This window comes from Sciurus vulgaris, assembly GCF_902686455.1.
Source record: "Sciurus vulgaris genome assembly, chromosome: 12".
Taxonomy (NCBI): domain Eukaryota; kingdom Metazoa; phylum Chordata; class Mammalia; order Rodentia; family Sciuridae; genus Sciurus; species Sciurus vulgaris.
In genome coordinates, this window is record NC_136473.1 from 67,102,018 (window position 1) to 67,124,687 (window position 22,670).

General features: G+C 35.5%; 1 protein-coding gene across 4 annotated transcripts in view; it reads right to left on the minus strand.

Annotated features, from left to right (window-relative positions):
- SPATA17 (spermatogenesis associated 17) overlaps nucleotides 1-22,670 on the minus strand; it is a 279,874-nt gene that overhangs the window by 106,706 nt on the left and 150,498 nt on the right. For all 4 annotated transcript variants that reach the window (XM_079107174.1, XM_079107176.1, XM_079107173.1 and 1 more), the window contains one exon: nucleotides 19,005-19,153. In XM_079107174.1, coding sequence (XP_078963300.1) covers nucleotides 19,005-19,153 — 149 coding nt within the window. The remainder of the gene's footprint in view (nucleotides 1-19,004; nucleotides 19,154-22,670) is intronic.

The window sequence follows — 22,670 nt, forward strand, 5'->3', positions numbered from 1 at the left end:
TTGTTAAGAAAACATTATCTGAAAATATAAGATAATCCCTATTTATCATAATATAATAATAGCTCAGAAAATATGCAAATTTAAGGTCTAAGAATGTTTGAAGAATCACACAAGTCAACAAAGTTTTCAGATGTGTTCAATTTCCTTTTCACTATTCTTTAGTGATAAATGTAACCAGATCTTATCCATATATGTCATCCTTTGAATGCTTTTTTAAAAGCTTATTTTGATCTAGGATCTTAACCCTTGTCACATTTTTCCTATGGTAGTACTTATGAAATGATATTTATAGTTAATCAGAAACAATATTTTAAAAGTTTAAAAGTGAGAAATTTAAATCTTACTAGAACTCCCATATAAGCCTGGTTGCAAATTTGAGGGAAATGAAAGCATGTACAGTTCATAGGTTCTGAACATTTGTCATTAGTTTCAGCAAGTTGGAGGAGTTCAAAAAATTGAGTTACCAGCTCTGCTTAGCTATTAAATGTTTATAAGATGCCTCCCATTTCACTCTGAATAACTATCAGAAAATTAACACCTTTTTCATTTTCCAAAAGATATTGAGACAGCTATTGAATTGTTTGTACAGAGGGTCTTAAAATCCTATGTAAGTTTAACATATTATATAGGTACAGCAGAACTGAATTATGAATCTCTTTTCTTAGGTGAGCTCAGGTCATATATTTTAATCCCCAATGTCCAGACCTTAAACCTGCAGAAAAATCTTGAGTCTTTAGAATCCAGGGATTTCCCCCAAGTTTAGCTCAGGTTTATAATTAATCTAAACATGAAAGGCTGTCCTGACAAGCAGTTCCTTGGCTTAGAAAACTTTAGGGAGAAAGTTTGAATTTGTTTTCTTTTATTGTTATAACAAAGTTCCGTAAATTTGGTGGCTTAAACAACAGAAATTTACTAATTTATAATTCTAGAGGTTAGCAATCCAAAATCGGTCTCACTGAGCTGAAATTAAGGTTTTAGCAGGAATGTGTGGAGGAAAATCCATTTCCTTGCTTTTATCAGCTTCTAGAGGTTGCTCACATTCCTTGGTGTGACCTTCATCCCCCATCTTCAAAGCTGCCAAAGGTGAGGTGGACTTATCCCACACTGCATCACTCTGACCTCCTAAAATATAGTCAAATCTCTTTCTGCCTCTCTTCAACTTTTCCATTTTTAAGGACTCTTGTGATTATACAAGTCTCACCTTGATAATCCACATTAATCTCTGAATCTAAAAACCTTTCATATAATCACATCTACAAAGTCATTTTTAGTATGTTAGGTAACATATTCCTGGGTTCCTGGGATTGGAACATGTGAACTCTGGGGGAGCTATTTTTCTGCCTAAAAGAATACTGATAGGAACTCTCTTCTGCAATATTATTAACCTATTCTACTTTGTATATGATTATAGTCTGCCTAATTATAGTTTCCTGTATTAAGCCAGGATATTTATAATTAATAGGATTAATAGAAGGTATGGTAGTCTCCTTTCATCTGTGACTTTGCTTTCTAAGTTTTTAGTTATCTGTGGTCAACTGAAAATATTAAATGGAAAATTCCAGAATTAAGCAATTCTTAAATTTTAAATTGTCATTCCAAGTATTGCAATGGAATCTCATATTGTATTGTATACCATCCCACCTAGGACATTCCTTTTTCTAGATTATCCACACTGTATGCACTACTCACCTGATAGTCACTTAGTAGTGGTCTCAGTTGCTAGATTGACTGTTGTGATATTCTAGTATTTGTGTTTAAGCAATTCAAATTTTACTTAATAATGGCCCCAAAATATAAGAGTAGTGAAACTAGTAATTCAGATATGCCAAAGAGAAGTTGAAAGGTGTTTCCTTTAAATGGAGTCGTGGGAGTTCCCAACTTAATAAGGTATTACATAGGGTATGTTAATATCTGTAGTTTTGTCATCCACTGGAGATCTCAGAATGTATCCCAGTTTTACTGTATCTACTGTATTTACACATAGACCTTCATATCTCTCATAAAACTTTGGGGAAGCCCATATCATAGACTATGTCACCTAGTGTATCATTGCCCACTCTATTCTACCTGTGCTGTTAAATGAGTAAACATTAACTTTGAGAGTTCTGATATCATGGTAGCATCTCATTTCTTGCACCTCTAAATGACTTCTTTTCCATTTCATCTAAACAAGTTACATGGTCCCAACCATTCCACATCTAAAAATATTCCTTGAACTGTCATCTGTAAATTTCAAACCTATAATACTCTCTGATCACTAACTTTCATAAATAAGTAAAATGTGTATAACATTCTGCCATATTTAAATAAAGGAACCCAAATACATATATAACTATATGTAAACAAAATTACTGAATAAATGCACAAGAAATGATTGACAGGAGTGTCCTCTGGAAAACATAACTAGGAATCACTGAATAATGGTTAAAGTTTCTAAAATATATATGTGCTATGGTTTCAATTTTTGATAAAGGAAACAAATCCTTTTTATTATTTTGATGGATTTGAAAAAATTGAGTAAATAAGGGAGTAGGAAATTGCTTACAGAAAAGGAGAGAACATGAGACATAAAAAAGAATGGAATAGCAGAGAATCTCTAGTTCCTTGTGGAATGTGGCAAAGATTAACTAGAGAAATAAGATGGGGTCAGATGAGGAAGGACCTGTATCTGGCAGAAGGAATTCAAATTTATTGTAGAAGAGGTAAAAAGTCACTGAAAAACATTTGGCTGCATAGTGGCATGACTAAACTTCATTAGTGTTAGTGTGGTAAAATACACAGAGAGAGAAAGACTGACTAAAACAGACAGAAGGTGTTTTTTATGACATTTAAAGCAAGCAATAAACATACAAAAGAGAAGAAAGGCTGAATTTGAAAGATACTTGACAGGTAGAATAAAGAGGACTTGAGGACTGATAGGATATGGGGTGATGGTGGATAAGAAGAGATAACTCCCAAGTAGAGCTTAAGCAGATAGTTGGTACTGCAGTTCACATACCAAGAAGAAGCAGGCTAATGGGTTGTGTACTAAGTTTAGGACATCTGGTAGAGATAGAAATGAAGACAGCAGTTGAAAATATAACTCCAGTATTTAGGAGCAAGATCTTCAAGATTTAGAATGGAAATCATTGGCATAGACATGGTAGTTGAAGTCTCTCAAATAGAAGCAATCACTAAGATTCTATACAGAAAGAAGAAGAAAGTAAAGAAAAAAAGAGTAGAAGCCTGAATCCTGCCATCGGCTTAATTCCATCCCATTACCTCTCACCAAAATTACTGCAATACTTTCCTAAGGGGTTTCGCTGCTTCCAGCATATTTCTTCTCAAATACATCTGTCTCATAATCAACAAATTCATATTCTTTTTATAACATGCTCTTTCTCAGAAGCCTTAAATAATTTTCTATTGCCTATAGGATAAATCCTCAAACTCCTGAAGTTTTTCACAATTTTTCTTGCGACTGCCTTCTAACATGAAAACTAGTTTCTGTCAACTTTTTCAAGCATAACTTTTTTCATATCTTTAACCTAAGTTTATCTACTTTCTCTTCTTTATCAAAATCTTAACTATCATTCACAGGAACCAATTAAGTTCCTTTTCTGTTGTGGTTTGGATGTGAATTGTCCTGCAAAAGCTCACATGTGAGACAATGCAGGAAGGTTCAGAGGAGAAATGATTGGACTGTAGGAGTCTTAACCCAATCAGTGAATTAATCCTTAATGGGATTAATTGAAGTGGTGCGGTGTGGCTGGAGTGATTGGAATTGGATGTGGCTTTGCAGTATATATTTTGTATCTGGAGAGTGGAGACTCTGTCTCTCTGCTTCCTGATGAGGCAAACTGCTTCCCTCTGCCATGCTCTTCCACCATGATGTTCTGCCTCACCTTGAGCCCCATGGAATGGAGCTGGCTTTCTATGGACTAAGACCTCTGAAACTGTGAGCCCTCAAATAAAATCTTCTGTAATTGTGCTGATCAAAACTTTTAAGTCACAGCAGCAAAACGCTGACTAAAACATCTGTTAAGAACACTATCCTAGAGGGACTGGGGATGTAACTCAGTGGTAGAGTGCTTACCTAGTGATATGCAAGGTATTGCATTTGATCCAGTCCCACAAACAAATAAACAAACAACAACAACATACTTTCCTTAGGTCATCAGAGACCTAAACAAATTCTACATTAAAAAATACTGTCTTTTGAGTTATTTATATATTTCAGATATTAATCCTCTGTTGGAAGAGTAGATGGCAAAGATTTTCTCCTACTCTATAGGTTGTCTTGTTCTAATTGTTTCCTTTGCTGTGCAGAAGTTTTTAATTTCATGCCATCTCATTTATTACATCTTGGCATTATTTCCTGAGCATTAGGGCTCTTGTCAGAGAGTCACTGCTTGTACCTATATTTGGAGTGATGACCATATATTTTCTTCTAGAAGTTGCATAGTTTTTGTTCTAATTCCTAAGTCTTTGATACATTTTTGAGTTGATTTGTGTGCAAGGTGAGAGATAAGGGTCTAGTCTCATTCTTCCACACAAGGATAACCAGCTTCCCCAGCACCATTTATTAAATGGCTGTTTGTTCTCCAGTGTATGTTTGTCAAGGATCAGATGACTGTACATTTGTGGGCTTGTCTCTGTGTCTTCTATCCCATACCATTGTTTATGCCAGTATCATGCAGTTTTTGTTACTATAGATTTGTACTGTAATTTGAAGTCAGGTATTGGGATGATGCCAGCTTTGATATTTTGCCTTAAACTTAACAAGAAAAAACTCAAAGACACTTTCCTCCAAAGAGAAGAAATATAAATGGCCAAAAACACATATTTAAAAAGTTCAACATAATTAGTAATTAGGGAAAAGCAAATCAAAACTACACTGGAATTTCATCTCATACCAGTCAAAACAGCAGTCTTCAAGAATACAAACATAACAAATGCAGAGAGAATGTGGAGAAAAAGGAACACTTTAATGCTGTTGATGGGGTTGAAAATTAGTACAAGCACTATGGAAATCAGTATGGAGGTTCCGTAAAAGATTAAGAATGGAACCATCACATGACCAAGCTATACCACTCCTTGGTATTTATCCCAGAGAATTAAATCATACTACAGTGATACATGCACATAGCAGCACAATTCACAATAGCTCAACTAGGGAACCAACCTAGGTGCCTTATCACCAGATAAATGGATAAAGAAAATGTGGTATATATACACAATGAAGTTTTCTTTCAACCATAAAGAAAAAGTTATTTCTTTGCCAGGAAAATGGAAGTAGAGACCATTGTGATAAGCAAAATAAGCCAAACTCAGAAGGTCAAGCGTGGTAATGTTTTCTCTCATATGTGGAAGCTGGAGTGGAAAAGAAAGGTGAGGTGGGGAATCTCATGAAAATCAAAGGGAAGTCAGTAGAAGAAAGGAACCCAGGGACAGGAACAGGAGAAGAATGGGGAGGTGCTGGGGAGTGATATTGACCAAATGATATTGTTATAATGTGTGCATGTATGATTATGCAACAACAAATCCATCATTTGTACCAATAAAAAATGGGGAAAGAGAAAAATAAAATGTCCTGAGGGAGGGACATTGTTTTAACACACACTTGACCAGTTTATCAAGTACTTGGTAATTCTTACTTAGAATTCCATTAATTTACTTGGTTAGGTTTCAAACTATATCATGAGTTCCATGAAAGTAGAGACTTCATTTTATTTATTGCCACATCCCTAAAGCCTAGAACTATTCCAGAAATGTAAACACTTGTTGAATCAATAAATATTCTTTATTTCTCAAAATATCTAGATGACAGCTTCTCACAGAAAGGGTTCTTGACAATACTTTTTATTTGCTTCATTTCGTAGCTTCTTAAAGATAGACATACGAATAAAAAAAATAATTTTCATTAAGAATTCATGAGAAAATGGGATGAGCTTCTTTAAGAACAAGAACAAAGTTTTAAAATGACTTCCAAAAAAATCTCTATAATCCAGATTGATGTATAAATTATTATTTTGTGCTTCCTTAAATGAATATATGTAAATAATAACTTTCACCTATAAACCTGTAATTAGTAAGAAGCATATTGCCATTCTAAGAGTTACCTAGGTACGTGCTAAGTGTTATGGCTTGGATCATGTTCTCCCACAACACAATTCAACTCGCAGGGTTGGCTGAAGTCCTAATCCCTAGAACTTTGTAAGATAATCTTATTTGAAAATAGGTTCATTGCAGATATAATAAGTAAAGATAAGGTCACACTGGAGTAGGGTGGGCCCCTAATCCAATATGATTAGTGTCTTTTTTAATTTTTTTTTATATTTTTAAAATTTATTTGTATTGTAAACAAATAGGATACATCTTGTTTCTCTGTTCGTACATGAAGTAGAGGCATACCATTTGTGTAACCATACATTTACCTAGGGTAATAGTTTTTGATTCATTCTGTTAATTTTTTTTCCTTCCCCCCACCCCTCCCACCCTGCTTTTCCCTCTATAGAGTCCCTCTTTCCTCCATTCTTGCCCCCTCCAAACCCCCATTATGTGTCATCATCCACTGATCAGGGAGATCATTCATCCTTTGGTTTTTTGAGATTGTCTAATCTCACTTAGCATGATATTCTCCAATTTCATCCATTTGCCTGCAAATGCCATAATTTTATTATTTTTTATGGCTAAGTAATATTGAGATATATATATATATATATACACATAAAGAAACTGTGATTATATATATATATATATATATATATATATAAAGAAACTTTATATGTATATAATCACAGTTTCTTTATCCATTCATCAATTGAAGGGCATCTAGGTTGGTTTTACAATCTGGCTATTGTGAATTGAGCAGCTATGAACATTGTTGTGGTTGTATCTCTGTAGTATGCTGATTTTAAGCCCTTTGGGTATAGGTCAAGGAGTGGGATAGCTGGGTCAAATGGTGATTCCATTCCAAATTTTCTAAGGAAACTCCACACTGCTTTCCAGAGTGGCTGCACTAATTTGTAGCCCCACCAGCAATGTATGAGTGTACCTTTTTCCTCACATCCTTGCCAACACCTATTGTTGCTAGTATTCTTGATAATCGCCATTCTAATTGGGGTGAGATGGAATCTTAGTGTAGTTTTGATTTGCATTTCTCTTATTACTAGAGATGTTGAACATTTTTTCATATATCTGTTGACTGCTTGTACATCTTCTTCTGTGAAGTATCTATCTGTTCATTTCCTTAGCCTGTTTGTTGATTGGGTTATTTGTATTCTTGGTGTAAACTTTTTTGAGTTCTTTATATATTCTGGAAATAAGTGCTCTATCTGAAGTATGAGTGGTAAAGATTTTCTCCCACTCTGTAGGTTCTCTCTTCGCTGTTTCCTTTGCTGAGAGACAGCTTTTTAGTTTGAATCTATCCCAGTTATTGATTCCTGCTTTTATTTCTTGTGCTATGGGAGTCCTATTAAGGAAGTCTGATCCTAAGCCGACATGTTGAAGGTTTGGACCTACTTTTTCTTCTATAAGATGCAGGGTCTCTGGTCTGATTTCAAGGTCCTTGATCCATTTTGAGTTGATTTTTGTGCAGGGTGAGAGATAGGGGTTTAGTTTCATTCTGTTGCATATGGTTTTCCAGTTTTCCCAGCACCATTTGTTGAAGAGGCTATCTTTTCTCCATGTATATTTTTGGCCCCTTTGTCTAGTATGAGAAAATTGTATTTATTTGGGATTCTGTCCATGTCCTCTATTCTCTACCACTGATCTACCTGTTTATTTTGGTGCCAATACCATGCCATTTTTGTTACTTTTGCTTTGTAATAGAGTTGAAGGTCTGGTATTGCGATACCCCCTGCTTCACTCTTCCTGCTAAGGATTGCTTTAGCTATTCTGGGTTTCTTATTCTTCCAGATGAATTTCATGATTGCTTGCTCTATTTCTGTAAGGTACGTCATTGTGATTTTAATTGGAATTGCATTGAATCTGTATAGCACTTTTGGTAGTATGGCCATTTTGACAATATTAATTCTTCCTATCCAAGAACATGGAAGATCTTTCCATCTTCTAATGTTTTCTTTAATTTCTTTCTTTAGTGTTCTGTAGTTCTAATTGTAGAGGTCTTTCACCACATTTGTGAGATTGATTCCGAAGTATTTTATTTTATTTTTGATGCTATTGTGAATGGGGTGGTTTTCCTAACTTCTCTTTCTGAAGGTTCATCACTTATGTATAAAAATGCATTAGGAATGAACAAGGAAATATCACAACAGACACGATTGAAATACAAAACATAATTAGAAGCTATTTTGAAAATCTATACTCCAACAAAATGGAAAATCTCAAAGACATCAACAGGTTTCTAGAGGCATATGAATTACCTAAACTGAATCAGGAGGACATACACAATTTACATAGATGAATTTCAAGTAATGAAAGAGAAGAAGTCATCAAAAGCCTACCAACAACGAAAAGTCCGGGACCAGATGGGTTTTCAGCCGAGTTCTACAAAACCTTTAAGGAAGAGTTCATTCCAATACTTCTCAAAGTATTTCATGAAAAAGAAGAGGAGGGAACCCTCCCAAACTCATTCTATGAAGCCAATATTACCCTGATACCTAAACCAGACAGAGACACATCAAGGAAAGAAAATTTCGGACCGATATCCTTAATGAACATTGATGCAAAAATTCTCAACAAAATCTTAGCAAATCGCATACAAAAATATATTAAAAAGATAGTGCACCACGATCAAGTGGGTTTTATCCCAGGGGTGCAAGGTTGGTCAACATTCAGTAATCAATAAATGTCATTCACCATATCAACAGACTTAAAGTTAAGAATCACATGATTATTTTGATAGATGCAGAAAAAGCATTTGATAAAATACAGCATCCCTTCATGCTCAAAACACTAAAAAAAATTGGGATAGTGGGAACATTCCTAAACATTATAAAAGCCATCTATGCTAAGCCCATGGCCAATATCATTCTAAATGGTGAAAAAACTGAAAGCATTCCCCCCTAAAACTGGAACAGGCAGGGATGCCCTCTTTCACCACTTCTATTCAACCACTGTCCTCAAAACTGTAGCCAGAGCAATTAGACAGACCAAGGAAATTACAGGGTATGAGTAGAAAAGAAAAACTCAAAACTATCCCTATTTACCACGAACCACTGCTTGCCCCAGGGCTGCTTCAAGGGGCTCTGATTATGGAGGAAAACCACGGCTTCTTTGCCTGGCTTGCTCCAAGCGGTTCAGCAATGGCTTCTTGCTCTTTTCACTTACCTAAAAACTGCCGCTTCTCGCGCTTACGGCCCGACCAGCGGGATAGAAGACATGTACACTTCAAAAGTTCATCAAGCAGCTTCCCCTTTATTCAAATAACACCCTCAATATATAAGCAGTCTCATGCATAAGCAATTGTAACCAGATATGTCCATCCAATCCTGTTAAAGGTCAAGCAATCACTCGCTCCAGCGTACATGTAAAGTATATCTGTCCACGCGCTAGGCAGCTGAACTGATTATAATATAGCCAATTGTAAACGCTTTCTGCCGTTCTCCATGCATAATCAGAATGCCATTTGCTCTCTGCCAGTCGCCATCTTTGGATGCACATGGTGTAACCCTGGGCCCCGGGTTCCGCCCGCCACAACTCCCCCTTTCTGTTTATAAAAGGGACTGTGCCTGTCTTAGGTTGTCCACAGCATACCAACATCCTTACCCGTCTTTGGACAATGAGGCTCTAGCCCTCATTTCCTGTCTTAGGTTGGTATGAGCTCCCCATGAATCTTACCTGTCATTGGCTACCGGTCCAGCATAATAAACCAGACTTGGGGGGATGAGCCAGCGTCAATTGCTACAAGAGCTTGGCGAATAATGGCTGTTTTTCTGCATGGATGTATATGCATTTTGTATATGCACAGGACAGATACAACACACAAAAGACCTCCCCTGGACAAAAACGTAAACCATTATTTTCCCCATAGAACAGCAGACTGCAGAAATGTGGCCAAATGTTGTAAAGTTAGGAGGATATAGAATAGAGGAGTCGGTGAGGGGTACAGGATAGGGCCACATCTTCACTATCCCCCATAGTTCATGTGAGTCTCCTCCATTAATTTGGTGAGGATTCACCAGCACCATCAGCAAGAGAAGTCTCCTCATCTTCTTCCTGTTTTTGGATCTCTGTTGAGGCCTTGACCAATCTCTCCTGCACCCAAATTGACGATTGTGCATCCTGTGGGAAAACACAAACAGACCCTCGGGTCCAGATTAATACTGGATCTGGGCCTTTCCATTATCCTGAATGTTCTTCCAGAGCACTTGAGGTAGATGCTTTTTATTAGGCTCTGAATGACAGTCAGCAGCCGATCGGCCCTCAGAATCAAGATTTAAAAAATTTAAAATGAACAAGACAACAGACAATTTGTCTTTTGGGGATCTGTATGATACCCCTATTCCCCCTTTTTCTTTATAAAGCATGTTTTTAAGCATTAAATGGGCATGCTCAACCATGCTTTGTCCAGTAGAATTATAGGGAATTCCTGTGACATGTTGAATATCAAAGGTAGAACAAAATTGTTCAAAGGTCTGGGATGTATATCCAGGACCATTATCTGTTTTAATTTGTTTGGGAACTCCTAGGATGGAGAAAGAGTGTGAACAGTGTGTTATTACATCTTTGGTTTTTTCTCCAGTATGAGCAGAGGCCATAATAAATCCTGCAAAGGTATCAATAGACACATGAATGAATTGTAGTTTTCCAAATTCTGAATAATGAGTTACATCCATTTGCCAAATATGATTGGGCTGAAGCCCTTTTGGATTTACTCCTAATGAGGGGTTAGGAATAAATGTAACACATTTAGCACAAGACTTGACTATGTCTCGAGCTATTGCCTTAGTAATTTTATAGCCTGTGCATAGAGTGGAATCATTTACGTGAAATTTGGAATGAAAAGTTTTTGCATTTTCAAGCATATTAAAGATGTGTGGGTCTCTGGCGGCCATGTCTGTTAAATAATTGTGTAAACTTAAAGGACCTGAATATGTCCCCCCCAAAAAGGATTTTTTTTCTGTCCCAAGTAAGTTTTTGTAAACTTTGCAAATATTAGTAATTGTGGAGGTGAGGGAAATCATACCAGTTAATTCTAAATATTTGCACAGCATTAACAACGTATTTGCTAACAGAGAATAGTTTAAAAGGTTCATGGTGGGTTTTGAATACTTCTATAGCTATTAATAGTTCTGTTTGTTGTGCAGATAGAGTATTAAACAACAATGTTTCTGTAACATTATCTATAGTAATAGCACCCGTACCATTTTTTGATCCGTCAGTAAATATAAGGGTAGCTCCTGTAATAGGTTCTTTTCGGGTGACTTAGGAAAAATTATAGGATGTTGACTCCAAATTGGAGAAGAGGATCAGATGGCAAATGATTGTCAAACACAGCAGAAGTACTAGTAAAGACTACCACCCATGAATTTGAATTATTAATAAGATATTGTATCTGATCAGTAGTATATGGAGTAGTGATAGTCGAGGGATGTGATCCAAAGGTGGAAAGGGATACTTTTAATGCCTTCAGGATTAATTCTGCCACAGATTCAGTAACAAGGCTAAGACTTGTTAGGGGCATAATTCATGTGAAACCCATAGAATAGGATCCTTTTGCTAAAAACACTCCTGTGGGTAACTTATTTGTGGCCAAGACAATGAATGAGAAAGGCTTAGTTAGGTCAATACGATCAAGATGAGCCTTTTCCATAGCTGTTTCAACAAGCTTGAGAGCTGTTCGAGCCTTAGGGGTAAGCACTCGCTTAGTAAGAGGGTCAGAATCACCTTCAAGAATACCAAACAGGGGGCCCAAACTTGAAGTGGGTAAATGAAGGTAAGGTCTAATCCAATTAATATCACCCAAAAGTTTTTGAAAATCATTTAAAGTTCTAAGCTCGTCCACCTGAATGGTAATTATTATGGGTTTAACCATAGTTTGATTTATGATAGATCCAGGAAGTTTTGGTGTCTGTCATTTGTACTTTATTAATGGTGATATGTAAGCCCCATCTTTCAAGTGACTTAGTAAGGGATTATAACATTGCCTCTAAGACAGGTTTTTCCTTATGAGCTAGCAAAATATCATCCATATAAGGATAGATTAAAAGTTGAGGGTTAATTTGTTGATACACACTGGGGTGGAAATTAATCTGATTACCTTGCTCTTCATATGGTGCCTTGGCTTGTCAGCATGTTTAGATTCCATTGAGGACTGCCCACAACTGCATTACGTCAGGCAGTATCAGAACATAACTCCTGGTTAGCCACCTTCCATTTTAATATGGCTACACTTTTGTTAGGTTTGGAAGCCATACCCACTCCCCTTAAAGTCTGATCTGCCTGTTGAAGTGGCCAGGCTTTTGGCCATTCTGTAATTTTGATAATACTTTTGTCAGCCCCAGTATCTAATAAGCCTTCAAAACTTTTGCCTTCTATCACTAACTTTGTCATAGGCCTATCTTTTAAACCCCATGTTAACATGACCATATTTTGGCCAGTAGAACCTAACCCTTTATTTCCCTTAATAATATTTTTTGATGGATATTGATCATAGCAACTGGGTAAAACCAACAATTGTGCTATGCGATCACCCTGAGTTATTATTGCTATACCTCTTGGTGAAGAAGCAAGGATTTTTATTTCTCCTGTAAAATCAGGGTCTATAGCTCCAGGGACAATATTTAATCCTTTTAAAGCAGAAGAACTCTTCCCCAGAACTAGTCCCACTGTTCCTTTAGGTAATGGGCCGACAGCTGAAGTTGGTATTGGCTGTACTCCCATCTCTGAAGTTAATACTGCTCTGGTGGAGGCACAGAGGTCTGAACATCTACTTTCTCTTTCAGAAGCTTCACTTGATTGTTCTTTTATAGTTTCTAATATTTTTTCCCCTTCTCTTAACTGTTTTTGAGATTTTGGTTTTTTTGGAAGTCAGACAGAAACAAACAAATGTACACAACGCTATAACAACAACAAACGGAAACCAAACAAGAAAAGGTAACACAAATATTAATTTACACATATTTGTTATGGGACGTCCTTTGCTGTCTCTTGGGACAGCCTTTAAATATATTCTCTCTCTAGGAGAATCTTCTGTTAATATTCCTCTCTAGGGGAACCTTCAGTTAAAACCTTAAGGTAACCGTTCCCTCAAATAGGGAAACCTTCTTGTTAATTACGCTAGCAAAACTGTTTTTTATATACCTGAGCACTCAACCATTTCCCAGTTTGATCCTCGTTTGATCCCAGTCCAGGCCACCAATTATCGCGAACCGCTGCTTGCCCCAGGGCTGCTTCAAGCAGCTCTGGTTATGGAGGAAAACCACGGCTTCTTTGCCTGGCTTGCTCCAAATAGTTCAGCACGGCTTCTTGCTCTTTTCACTTACCTAAATCCACCGCTTCTCGCACTTACAGCCCAACCAGCGGACAGAAGACACGTACACTTCAAAAGTTCATCAAGCAGCTTCCCCTTTATTCAAATAACACCCTCAATATATAAGCAGTCTCATGCATAAGCAATTGTAACCAGATATGTCCATCCAATCCTGTTAAAGGTCAAGCAATCACTCGCTCAAGTGTACATGTAAAGTATATCTGTCCACGCACTAGGCAGCTGAACTGATTATAATACAGCCAATTGTAAACGCTTTCTGCCTTTCTCCATGCATAATCAGAACGTCGTTTGCTCTCTGCCAGTCGCCATCTTTGGATGCACGTGGCATAACCCTGGGCCCCGGGTTCTGCCTGCCACACTTATTTGCTGATGACACAATTATATATTTAGAGGAACCGGGAAATTCCACCAAAAAACATTTAGAACTCATTAGTAAATTCAGTAAAGTAGCAGGATGTAAGATCAATGCTCATAAATCTAATGATTAGTGTCTTTATAACAAGGGAATTTTGGATACAGGCAGGCACAAGATTATCATGTGAAGATGAAGGCAGGCAGAGATGCTTCTACAAGCCAAGAAAAGCAAGAGATTGACAGCAAACTAGTGAAAAATAGAGGGGAGAAGCATGAATAGAATTTTTTCACAGTCCTCAGAAGAAACCAATTCTGACAATGCCTTCAATTCAGATTGCCAGCCTCCAGAACTTTCAGACCATAAATTTTTGTTCAAACCACCTAGTTCCTGATACTTTGGTATGGCAGCCCTAGAAGAGTAATACCCTCAGAGAAATCTACCTTTTAGAAAACTAATGAGAAATCTTTTTAAAAAGTTAGGATACTGTTGCTTATGAAGAGTTCTGCTCATGGTCCTCCTTTAACTTTGGTTCTTTAGACTAGGGGTGAAATCCATCCTATCTTGAAGTTTGTGATTTCCTGTCCCTTCTTTTATGCTTTACAAGTAGAATTATGTTTATAGCCAAAACAAATTCTGTTAAAATTGTCTTGTTATTAAGACACTTCCATGCTCCTGGCACTTTATACTCATTATCTTGTTTAATGATCATGACAACTTTTAAATGTAATATCTCTATCTTCACCTTACATACAGGGAAATAGTGCTTCAGAGGAGGCTAAATAGTGCTTCGGGGATCATGTTGCTGTTGTGTAAGGGAGCCAAGATTTGAGCTCACATAGTTCTAGTTTTAAAGCTCATCCTCCTTCTACTAAAACATTGTATTTTTCATAGCAATAGGAAAAAGAAATTGCTAAATTTATCAAACTCTCAGATACAGTACTACCATTTTTGAAAACTTAAAAATAGAAATAGAACTCATCTATATGGAGAGTTCCTGAATAAGACCCTGGGATGGTAATAAACATACTGGCTTTAAGTCCTTATACGTAACACCAGTCACATGGCAAAAGGACAGTTTGCATTACAAAACTATATATCTCTATGATAAGAGTATACTTTTTCTTAATTTCTTTCACAGAATTACTATCAACAGAGATATGAAACTCAAATTTCTAACATTTCTTTTGCTGCACAAGATATAATTAGCTGTTATCCAATATATAAAAACCAAAGTGGTTTCAGAAGAAGCTATAAAATATCAGTGTTTCATTCCTCCTAATAGTGGAATTTTCCTTAGGCTAATTGCTAAGACCAATTGTTTACCTTAGTTGCTAAATTATGGGTTTTGAACCTATAAGTAATTTCTTAAGCATTTTCAACTTTGTTTCAGATTGGTTTGTGCAGAAGACATGTTTGGGTAACCCTAAGATGGTGGCTGGTGTTGAGCCAAGAGGTGGCGCATAGTTAGTGTTAACATGGCGTGATCTACTTTTGCCTGATTAGATAATGTCTCCTTTGTGCTAGTGGTCAACAGATATTCCTCATTCTTTCTTGATTGGTACTGAGGAGCATGCCTCAATTGTGCTAATCCTAAGCTGATTGGCTGCCTTAGGTATATAAGACACACCTATAGGAAGCACCACGGATAACCGGAATAAGCACATATTAAGCAGCACCTCTGATAGATCCCAGAAGGCAGATGGCAGATCACAGATCACAGATCACAGTACTTGGGATGCAACTTTAGCACGCACTTCTAGCATGCACCTTTAGGACACAGGATGTAGGATGCACCTTTAAGAAGCAGCAGCAGAACTCTAAGAAGTAGCATCTCTGAAAGTGTAACCTCTCCGATAAGCCAAGTTTCTCTCTTAAGCAAAGACTCTCTCTTATGCAAAGCCTTTGTTTCTCTCTCCTCTCAAAGCCTCTCTTCCTCTATAAACTAACAAACAAGCAAGAAAGCAGCCCACAAAAAGAAAGATAGTAGTAGTTCGTTTCCAGTCCACCTCCGATAAATACCCGTGCAATTGTTGCTGCAGGCGGTAACAATATCCGCGACTGTTGCCATGGGTGGCGACAGGTTTGATAACCCTAGAAACACCTTTCAGTCTCTGAAAACATCAGGATAAAGGTGATCAGCAACACCAGAGACACTGATAATATTTAAGCATATTCTATGAAAAACTACAAGTTAAGCATGTATCTGTGGGGATAACATGATTCTGATCTTTCTAGGATTATCAAGGAAGATACTAAGAAAGGATACTGCAGTACCTTTTATATATAATGTTTTCTGCAGAAATATCAGTGGGATAACAATCATCTCAATTATTTCAGCAATTAATCTCACTACTTCTTAAACCATAGCATTGTTGAAAATAGAAAAATAATCCTGAGTAATCTGTTTTGGATATGTATCGCTAAATTGCATATTTAGGCTAAGTCTGAGCAGAATTTATCTTCTACAATTTTTGTGGTAAAACTAATATACCTCCCCAAAACCAACTGAAAAGAAAAGTTTCTTATTTTTTTATTCATCATATATTAGGTTAACTCAATCTATTACTGAAAGAATCTGCTAAATACACTATAACTAATTATTTTCACTTCAAATAATAACTATAAGATTAAAATATTATACAATTTCTTGAAATTTTACCATTTTATGTCAGTTCATGTGAAAATTTGTATTTTTAAGAGACTTCAGAAATTTATGATTATAATAAAATATATTTCATATATCTTTTCTGAATAATAAAATGATCCAAAATATACTATGAAGGATAACAGGCAATTCTACCTTCTTTATATAACAAAATACACTTCTTATAGAAGAAAAAGTAGGTCCAAACCTTCAACTTGTTGGCTTAGGAGCAGACTTCCTTAACAGGACTCCCATAGCCCAAGAAATAAAAGCAAGAATCAACAACTGGGATAGATTCAAACTAAAAAGCTTTCTCTCAGCAAAGGAAACTATCAGTAATGTGAAGAGAGAGCCTACAGAGTGGGAGAATATCTTTGCCACTCATACTTCAGATAGAGCGCTAATATCCTGAATCTATAAAGAACTCAAAAAACTCTACACCAAGAATACAAATAATCCAATCATCAAATGGGCTAAGGAAATGAACAGACACTTCACAGAAGAAGATGTACAAGCAATCAACAGATATATGAAAAAATGTTCAACATCTCCAGTAACAAGAGAAATGCAAATCAAAACCACCCTAAGATTCCATCTCACCCCAATTAGAATGGCAATTATCAAGAACATAAGCAACAATAGGTGTTGGTGAGGATGTGGGGAAAAAGGTACACTCATACATTGCTGGTGGAGTTGCAAACTAGTGTAGCCACTCTGGAAAGCAGTATGGAGATTCCTCAGAAAGCTTGGAATGGAACCACCATTTGACCCAGCTATCCCACTCCTTGGCCTATACCCAAAGGACTTAAAATCAGCATACTACAGAGATACAGCCACATCAATGTTTCATAGCTGCTCAATTCCACTATAGCCAGATTGTGGAACCAACCCAGGTGCCCTTCAGTTGATGAATGGATAAAGAAACTGTGGCATATATATACAATGGAATATTACTCCACCATTGAGGAATGACAAAATTATGGCATTCGCAGGCAAATGGATGAAATTGGAGGATATCATGGTAAGTGAGATAAGCCAATCTCAAAAAACTAAAAGGACGAATGATCTCGCTGATAAGCGGATGAGGACATATGGGGGGGGGGTAGGTAGGAGGGGTAGTGTTAGGATTAGGGTTAGGTTTAGGGTTAGGGATAAGGAGGGTTGGTAAGAATGGAGGAAGAAAGGAATGTATAGAGGGAAAAGAGGGGTGGGAGGGGAGGGGGGGAAGGGAAAAAAATAGAAAATGAATCAAACAACATTGCCCTATGTAAATTTATGATTTTTAATTAAAATTAAAAAAATGTTATTGGGAAGAAACAAAATAATGAGTGGTAGTCAGGCATCAGAATATTTCAGTGAAGGAGTAATTAATTAAAATAAGAAAAAAATTCTTTTGATTTAATTCATATTTGTTCATTTTAAAGGTTAGCAAAAATATAATTAAAGGAAAATATGAGTGTCCAATTCAAAGGTAAAAAAAAAAGAGCCTTCAGAAATTTATGATTATAATAAAACATATTTCATATATCTTTTCTGAATAATAAAATGATCCAAAATATACTATGAAGGATAACAGGCAATTCTACCTTCTTTATAAAACAAAATACACTTCTAATATATTTTGTGATCATTACTATTATATAAATTATTACTATATAACATATTAAATGATAATTCATACCTAATAACATATTATGTAAATAACCATAAATAATGGCAATTTTATATGTTGTAGTATATACTATTATAGGAGAATTTGTAAGAGTAGCTTATATTTTACTAAAATTATTGCAATTATAAAAATTTATGTTAATAGTTACTATCATTTAATATATAAATAATACTAAGAATTACTATAAGATACATTGCAATGACAAATGCATGAGGCATATAGGATTATAACACTAATAAAAATAAGGCCATTCTAGATTTAAAATAGTCTATTTATAATCATATATGATTTCTATTGGTGACAAGTTACCTCAGAGAGTAAATACCTTGGAGGAAGACATCTGAATCAAGACTCAAAATCACTGATGCTAACAAAGTAATGTAAAATTGCATATACTATTAGATCATCTTCTTTTTCTGTCATCTTCCTTAGTCATCAGTAACCTTTTATTTTTTCAATCTAGAATGTTTATATTAGTGTATCCAAATGGAACTTAGTCCATGTTAATAAAATATTTTTGTTTTATTAGATCTTATTTTAGAAGTATCAGAAATACATATGCCTTCATTAGCTAATTAAATATATTATCTTTACTGATGCATACTTGTTACTTATCCATCTTAAAATGCCATTCATTATTCTTTTCCTTTGAGAAATGCATATGTACATATTTAGGAGGTCAGTACATACATTTCTTGAGGAATATGTATATATTTTTTGCATCAATATTGACATCATTTACAATAGGAACATGTTGTAAAATTATTGCTTCTAGATAGGTGGATTTAAATGTTCTTAACAAAAGAAATTTCTTTACAATATAAGGACAGAGAAAATATTAGAAAATTTAAACCACCAAACATAGTAAGTTATATTTTTTAAGCTAAAAACTTACATTTTGTCATTTACATTTTGTGCACATTCCTCTCTTTTCAACTCCTCTCTGGCCAGTTTTAACTGATTGATTGGTTCTGCCACTCTCAATGTTGGCTCCAAGGGTTTGTAGCGTTGTTCCAATACTTCATTGAAATCTCGGAATGGCCCCTGACAAAGACAAGATGAGGCACGTATTTTATTACAGAAGATGTTTTTGAAATATGGTTTGCAACCAAGGCTAGTGAATAGTGAAAATCTCCAAAGTACAGTAGGTTTACTAATTATTTTTAAAACATAATCAATTCATTTATTCTTATCTGAATTATAAAATAGAAGAATATCAGAAATAAGTATATCACTTTTTTTCCAGAATTGGACCTCTCAAGTAAAATTGATTGCCTTAAAAATGGTTCAGATTAAGCAGAAGTTTCCTCACTTACATCAAAAGGTTTTCCTGGTGCAATGGAAATGGCATGCTTGTAGTTATAGGTGTTTGTTTTGTAATTTTAAAAGCATATTCCTCTAATATAATCAATGATTCTTTTCTTTTTTAAGTAAGCAAAATAATTTTTAAAAGATTCTGAGTACAACTTTTCAAAGTTATCCTATAAACTGAAATTATATATATATATATATATATATAATATATATATATATATATTATATATATATATATATTTGTGTGTGTGTGTGTGTGTGTGTGTGTGTGTGTGGTGCTGGGGATTGAACCCAGGGCCTTTGTGCATGCAAGGCAAGCATTCTGCCAACTGAGCTACATTTCTATCCCAACATATTTTTTTTAATTAAGCTTTTAGGTGAATGCCAAATTTCTAGGTGGTCCCCTAAACATAGGGGAAAAACCATAATTTTACTTATTTTAAGAGTTATGCATTATTCTATACTTTATTGTTCTATGACTCTGGTACCAAGAGCAACCTTTTAATGACACAAACACAGAGCAAGGAAAACCCCACAGGTGCACTGTGAAGTGACTTGGAATATAGCCTAGTGTTGGGTAGTAGTTACTTAAACTAGTTACTGAATCCACTGACTGTCCAATTAGTATCATTTGAAGCACAATATGAATCAAAGGCAGCTCAAAATTTTGCTGTGCTATTAATTACTTATTGTTCTCCTTTTTCACCACTGTTGTAAAGAAAGAAGTAATATGGATGAAGATTTCTAATCATATTTCTTATTCTTAAAAATCCCTTCTTTAAATAGGTTATCACTAACAAGACACAGCTGGAGTTACTGCAAGCACTGAGTGAAGACTGTGGGGCTAATAAAAAGAAATGATTCACGCCTCATTTATGTTCACTTATGTTTTACATTAATAGAAACCAATAATAGGAACCAGTTACCATAAAAGTCATGGACCGTAAATAACACAAATGGCAAATAAGTATCATCTAGTACTTTTCACAGCTGGACAGGAGGATTGCTATATTTGAAAGTAGTTAATGGATTTTTATTGGAACTTTACTTTTTAAAGATACAGTAACAAGATTCCAAGTCCACTACACAAGAAATCAAAAAAAATTTTGCAAATTCTTATTTTATGAAAAATTTTTGGTATAAAAGAACTGATATTTCATTGTGTAAGTAAGGGCAAATTGCTTCTCTATACCTGTTTTCATCAAATGTAAAGTGGAATAATAACTATCACAGAATTGCTTTAAGATGTGTAAGATATAACACTTGGCATTGTACTTAGAACATAGTAAGCATTCAAAAATGGTACCAGGAGTGTTATTTTTATCACCACTATTATTAGCCTAAAGAATAGTGTCTAAAATATTCTGAACAGTAACATCAAAGAAATAAGGAAATGGTCCAAGGCTGTGACTTTTAAAAAGTTAGTACCCACATGGAGTAATGGGTTTCTCAGTGGTTAGTTGGTGTCTTCTAACCTTTGTTGGTGTATCACCATACACATATCTACTTGTATACTTACTCTAGTATGTTTTCTGGAACTTTCTAGTTTCAATGAGAGTAGGAAATGAAAGAGAAGGAGCCTTGCATAAGCTACAATTTAGAATTAAAATAAACAGTCTTTTGAGTTGATGCCAAGGGTCATGCAATCATTTTCATTTCCCTATGTCCTTCAGCACCTCATGTTTGTTAGACCTTCATACATGTTTGTTAGACAACTAGTGTGTTACCTTTGAACTTAATAATCCAACTACTTGGTTAGTAAACTTGATATGAGTTATTAGATTTCTCTATTTCTAAAGCTTTTGTTGATTTGTATTTATTTAGAAACCATGCCTTTTAGATCTCAGGTGATTACCTATACCCATCACTGAAGTTAATATGAATCCCAGATTTTGGAAACAGCTTCAAACTTTAGATTTGCTCATTGTATCCCTTTCCAACTTTTTTTTCTTGAGGAGGTATATTTTTAATATTCCTGACTTATTCCTCCATCAGAAAATTCTGGCCAAAGAGGTTCCTTTCACAAAATCTCCATTGGTGAATGGAATGTTAGACTCATGCAGTATTTACATACATGTGGCAATGGTTTGGTGTAATACCATTTGATCCCATGCATTTCAATCAAATCACATTGACCAAACATTCTACTTTTAAAAAATCATACATTTTAAGTATATTTCACTGCTACAAAGAATTTAGTCGTTGAAAGCAATTTAGTATGAGTACATGAATAGCATCCAGAATTCCACATTTTGATTCAATGTACACAAATGGGGTATAAGTATCATTTCTCTGGTTGTACATGAAGTAGAGTCATACCATTTGTGTAATCATACATGCACATATGGTAATGATGTTTGTCTCATTCTATTATTTTTCCTTCCCCCACTCCCTCCCCACCCCTCATTTTCCTCTATACAATTCATCCTTCCTCCTTTCTTGCCTCCCTCCCACTCCCTGTTATGTATCGTCATCCACTTATCAGAGAAATCATTCAGCCTTTGCTTTAATGGGATTGGTTTATTTCACTTAGCATAATATTCTCCAACTCCATCCATTTACCTGCAAATGACAGGTAGATCAATGGCAGAGAATAGAGGACACAGAGATAAACTCATATAAATACAGTTATCTCATACTAGACAAAGGTGCCAAAAACACAGTAGAGAAAAGATAGCCTCTTCAAAAAATGGTGCTGGGAAAACTGGAAATCCATATGCAGCAAAATGAAACTAAACCCCTATCTCTCACCCTGCATAAAACTCAACTCAAAATGGATCAAGGACCTAGGAATTAGACCAGAGACCCTGCACTTAATAGAAGAAAAAGTAGATCCAAATTTTCATCATGTTGGTTTAGGATCAGACTTCCTTAACAGGACTCCCAAAGCACAAGAAATAAAAGCAGGAATCAATAACTGGAATAGAGTCAAACTAAAATGTCTTTTCTCAGCAAAGGAAACTATCAACAATGTGAAGAGAGAGCCTACAGAGTGGGAGAAAATCTTTGCCACACACACTTCAGATAGAGCACTATTTTCCAGAATCTATAAAGAACTCTAAAAACGTTATACCAAGAATACAAATATCACAATCAATAAATGAGCTAAGAAAATGAGCAGACACTTCACAGAAGAAGATCTACAAGCAATCAACAGATACATGAAAAAAATGTTCAACGTCTCTAGTAATAAGAGAAATTCAAATCAAACTACCCTAAGATTTCATCTCACCCCAATTAGAATGTC